The sequence below is a fragment of the Colletotrichum chrysophilum genome, assembly GCF_026319265.1.
Source record: "Colletotrichum chrysophilum strain AFK26 chromosome Unknown scaffold_38, whole genome shotgun sequence".
In the NCBI taxonomy this organism is placed as follows: domain Eukaryota; kingdom Fungi; phylum Ascomycota; class Sordariomycetes; order Glomerellales; family Glomerellaceae; genus Colletotrichum; species Colletotrichum chrysophilum.
Genome location: NW_026517325.1, coordinates 100,687 through 105,948, shown reverse-complemented (window position 1 = coordinate 105,948; position 5,262 = coordinate 100,687). Strand labels below are relative to the sequence as shown.

Below are 5,262 nucleotides of genomic sequence, written 5' to 3'. Positions count from 1 at the left end.
ATGAAGTTGACTTCTCTGCTGCTGGGCTGCTCATCGGCTCTACTAGCTTCTGCTTGCGGCAACCACGGTGACGACAAGGAATGGACCAAGGCTGAGCTGGATGAGCTGGAGGCCAAATGGGGCTTTGAGGTGAGCCCGACTCTCTGACATTATGAGTAGGCATCATGACTGACTCTTCTGGCAGTGGGGTTTGTAATCACCATCGGTGGCATCAGATACTCAACTCACAAGTATAGGCTTCACGGGCATCGGCACGTTTGCTCATCTCAAGCACGCAAAGTGCTTGACCACACCCCAAGAACTTTACGACATCGCCATCATCGGCGCCCCTTTCGACACGGCTGTGAGCTACAGACCAGGTATCAACGTCTCTGCATCGCTTGTGAGAACCCAACAGCTGAAACATGACCCTCAGGCGCCCGCTTCGGTCCCCGCGCGATTCGCCAGGCGTCCAGCAGACAGACGTCCTTCCGTGGCTTCAATCCCCGTGCCAACATCAACCCGTACGCCAACTGGGCCACCATTATCGACTGTGGCGACATCCCCGTGACGCCCATGGACAACGTCATTGCTCTCGACCAGATGAGCACCGCCTTCAGGGAGCTGGGACAGAGGAAGCCCGTCTCCTCATCTCTGAGCAAGCCCAAGCTGATCACCCTCGGCGGCGATCACAGCCTAGCGCTGCCCGCGCTCAGGGCGTTGAAGGAGACTTACGGCCAGCTCCGCGTGCTGCACTTCGACGCGCACCTGGACACCTGGCACCCGGAAAAGTACCCCTCCTACTGGACGTCGACCCAATTCAACCACGGCTCAATGTTCTGGATGGCCGGCAACGAGGGCCTCTTGTCCAACACCACGTCCGCACCCTCCGTCCACGCAGGCCTGCGCACCCGTCTGTCCGGCACGGACTTTTCCGACCACGAGGACGACACGGCGCAGAACTGGGTGCGCATCGCCGCCGACGACATTGACGAGATCGGCACGGCCGGCATCGTCAAGACCATCATGGAGACGCTCGGGACGGAGGACCCCGTGTACCTGTCGATCGACATCGACGTGCTGGATCCCGCCTTTGCCCCTGGCACCGGTACCCCTGAGCCCGGTGGCTGGACGACCCGCGAGCTGATCCGCATCCTGAGAGGTATCGAGGGTCTGAACCTCGTGGGGGCCGATGTTGTCGAGGTCTCGCCCGCGTACCAGAACGCTGGCGAGGAGACGGCGCTGGCCGCGGCGCAGGTCGTGTATGAAGTGTTGAGCTCCATGGTGAAGAAGGGGCTGGAGGGGATGGGTAAGGAGGGCAAGGCCGCTGCTGCTGTCGAGGCGGAGGTGAAGGATGAGTTGTGAGCGATGTGCTTTGGGGAATGATACCGGCGTCGGGAGGAAGCGATCATGGTGAGAGGATGGGGTGTTCAAAACGAGGACTGGCTACGCCCGTGAAGCACACCCATAGCTTGGGGTTGACGAACTGGATGACAAAGGCGCGTTGGGTTGGGTTTTGAGGTAAAGGCGGCGAAAGGCATCTCATGATCGACTCACACAGGGCCATTTACGGCCTATCTCCAGCGAATTTAGCGGCTTATATTGAAGATTAGAAACTGATTAGTTCGTTTTTGTTGGGAAGGTGTCCGTCAATGAGATGATGCTAGGTGATTACACCAGAATTTCGGCCAGCCCATGTACGACTTATGTGACAATCACAGCGTGATCGCGCCTTGATATTAATATCGAACCACAAGTTCGAATCACAAGTTGGTTGTCTACAGCGGTTTCTTCCTCGAACATGCGAATCGCCAGCTGGGTTCACGTCAACTGCACCTTCTGCCACGCACGCCCGTCCTGACGTTCTACTTATTTGCGCTGTTCATCCTGATACGAGTGCTACTAGCATCGATTCGGCTCCAGTGAAGTGAATTATTACTCTCTTGACGAATAGACAGCGAGAGCCAGGTCACTTGCGCCGTCAGCCGAGTCTATATCCCCACATCCCGGCCGTATCTTGGTTTGGAGAACAACGGTCAACATAGCATGTCTTCGGAGATCAAAAACACCATCAATCACATGGCATCCCAGGACAGCATCAACAAGTCTGGCATGTCGGTGAGTTGACCGCCTTTCAATTTCCCTTCTACCTGCCCTGCTTGCTCTCATGACAACAAACATGCGAGTCAAGGGAGTGTGTTCGAAACTCCTATCTTCGGAGCCCAACCCAATCGTTCAAGGGCCCGAGCTCCTCTCCAATCTGGGCCCCTTATCTCTGAGCAATTGAAATGCTCAATTGACACCCGCTCAACCACAGGCATCGTCCTCAGCTCGTCCGGCGCGCCGGCAGGCCAGATTCACTGTTGACTTGTGTGCCCTGGCGTTGCCCGAGGGCCGGTAGCAACCACGGACCATATATTCCTCGTCAGGTAGAGGTATCAAGGGGTCTGACCAGTGTAACAAACCCCTGGGAACGATGAGTGACTCACCCTTCCCTCGCCTGGTCTCTGGAATCGTAATTAGATAAACGAGGTCCTCGACGGAAGATGCTCGCCCGAGAGAAGCTCCTGTATTAATTCGCATCTTCTGGTGACATTTGTGTACTTTGTTCCCGGTTCGAAGAGTCAGGTTTTAGTGACTCACACAGCGCAGCTGCGGGAAGGTACATCAGGCCCACCCCTCCTCCGTCACCTTAGATTCCCCCTCCGTCTCGCGTTCCCACCAACTCAATCCGATTTTACTACCCCGCCATCCTCGCTCGACCGCAGCCCAAAAATTTCCCGCCTCACGTCCGGGACGAGAAACGAGTCACCAAACAACGTGTCCACTGCGGTCATCGTCACATACGCCCCCTTTTCCGAATTCGATTGAAAATTTAGTGGAAGAGAAGCCAGTCACTTTTAGAAACACCGCAAACATGGCCGCCGTCCAAGAATTGGCCGAGCGCCTCAAGTCAGACGACAAGGTCTACATCGACACCGACGCCGGCGCCGACGAGCCCACGACCACGGGTACCGAATCCTCCCCCTTCAAGTCCCTCGCCGCCGCATACATCGCCAACATCGACACTCCCGGCCGCACGTTCTTGTCCCGCGCCTCCAAGACGGGCGACGACGAGGCCGCCCGCCTCGAGTGGAAGGAGCCTGCCAAGAGCGCCGTCAAGAAGGCCCAGTCCGCCCTTGACGCTCATAAGAAGAAGCTGGCCAAGGCCGCGCAGAACAAGGCCCAGGAGGAGGAGCGCGAGAAGCAGCGCCTGCAGACCCTCGAGGCCGCCAAGCAGATTGTCATCAAGGAGGATGAGTCACTCCCGCCCGCGAAGCGCATCACCATTGGCGAGAAGAACGTCGAGCTCGGCGACGGCGATAAGAAGGGCGCCCGCGTCAAGATTGCCGGCCGCATCCACAGACTGCGCGAGCAGAAGCAGGCCACTTTCATCACCTTGATTGACGGATACGGTCACCTGCAGTGCGTTCTGCAGGCCGGCGATCTGACCAAGACATACGATGCCCTCACCTTCGCGCAGGGCACTTCCCTCTGGGTTTACGGAGAGCTGAAGAAGGTGCCCGAGGGCCAGACGGCCCCCGACAACCGCGAGCTGCACGTCGACTACTACAAGGTCATCGGCAGCGCCCCCAGGGATGACGATGCCATTACCAACAAGGTCTCCCTGACCCAGAACCAATGGGACTCCCAGATGCTGGACAACCGCCACCTGGTCCTTCGCGGCGACAACGCGTCTGCTATCATGAAGATCCGCGCGGCTGTCGAGTGGGCCTTCACCAAGACCTACAAGGACCTTAAGATCACTAAGGTGTCCCCGCCTGCCCTCGTGCAGACCCAGGTCGAGGGCGGTGCCACGCTCTTCTCCGTCCCTTACTACGACGAGACCGCCTACCTCACCCAATCCTCCCAGCTCTACCTCGAGACTGTCCTCCCCAGTCTCGGCAGCGTCTACTGTATCGAGAAGTCGTTCCGTGCCGAGCGCAGCTTGACCCGTAGACATTTGGCCGAGTACTCTCACGTCGAGGCCGAGTTGGACTTCATCGAGTTCCCAGATCTGCTGGAGCACCTTGAGGAGGTCATGTGCCGTGTCATTGACAACGTTCTGGCTGACGAGGAGATTGCCGCCTTGATCAAGGAGCTCAACCCCGATTTCAAGAGGCCCGTCCGTCCCTTCATGCGCATGAAGTACACCGACGCCATTGACTGGCTCAACGCCCAAGATCCCCCCATCCTCAACGAGGAGGGCGAGCCCCACAAGTTTGGCGACGACATCGCCGAGGCTGCTGAGCGCAAGATGACCGACGCCATCAACAAGCCCGTCTTCCTCACCCACTTCCCCACCGAGATCAAGGCCTTCTACATGAAGAAGGACCCCCAGGACCCCCGCGTGACCGAGAGCGTCGACTGTTTGATGCCTGGTGTTGGTGAGATTGTGGGCGGGTCGATGAGAATGGAGGGCTATGAGGAGCTGCTCGCCGCTTACGACAGAGAGGGCATCCCGTCCAAGGACTACTACTGGTACACTGATCAGAGAAAGTGAGTTTCTCCCCAACAATGATGAGTCCATACATCAGCGCTAACCACGACCTTTCTAGGTACGGCACCTCCCCCCACGGCGGCTACGGACTTGGTCTTGAGCGTTTCCTGGCCTGGCTCGCCAACCAGCACACCGTCCGCACGACATGCTTGTACCCCCGTTACATGGGCCGTTGCAAGCCGTAAACAGGTGGGCTGTCGTCGTGAGACAGACGGTGATGTGTAGTAGAAAGTCTAGCGTGCTTAAAAAGAAAAGAGGAAAAACGCTGCGGCGAGGCATCAGCGAGATCATTCAGGGTTTTTCAGGGGACTTTGCAATGGTTTGCCGGCATAGAGCTGGGCAAGGGTATCGGAGACGGGTCGGTTTAGATAGGAGTTACGGAATTCAAACCATCTCTGCCGGAGCATGATTTCCCGGAGGACAAAAGCGGTTGTGAGCTCCGCGAAAGGTGACTTGTAATAAGAGACAACAAAAGCCAAAGCACCACACCGAAAGTGAGAGACGCCCCGGTTGCCGTCAGAAACACTGCCGAGTGCCGACATGGTTGTTTTCCAACTCGGGTGACGTCGACTTTGAGGATTGAAATTCGGTTCGAAAACTCGCCGATTGGGCCCTGGCATACTGTCACCTTGTCTTGCCTGCCGGGGGGGAGCTCGTCATTTTCGACAGGCGAAAGACGCGAAAACAACAAAAAGCCAAAAAAAAAAAAAAAGCCCAATAGTGAGACATGGTGCGCGAGCCGA

The 5,262-nt window shown here is 57.3% G+C and overlaps 2 protein-coding genes across 2 annotated transcripts; both read left to right on the top strand.

Annotated features, from left to right (window-relative positions):
• Positions 1-1,344, top strand: COL26b_005564 (uncharacterized protein; the record flags this gene model as incomplete). The annotated part of the gene is made up of 3 exons (XM_053178405.1): positions 1-129; positions 281-359; positions 416-1,344. The coding sequence occupies 3 exons, from the start codon at positions 1-3 to the stop codon at positions 1,342-1,344; spliced, it is 1,137 nt and encodes a 378-aa protein (XP_053037608.1).
• A 1,552-nt stretch (positions 1,345-2,896) lies between these two features.
• Positions 2,897-4,704, top strand: COL26b_005563 (uncharacterized protein; the record flags this gene model as incomplete). Its single annotated transcript, XM_053178404.1, has 2 exons — positions 2,897-4,518; positions 4,578-4,704. The coding sequence occupies 2 exons, from the start codon at positions 2,897-2,899 to the stop codon at positions 4,702-4,704; spliced, it is 1,749 nt and encodes a 582-aa protein (XP_053037607.1).
• Between the last annotated feature and the right edge of the window lie 558 nt (positions 4,705-5,262).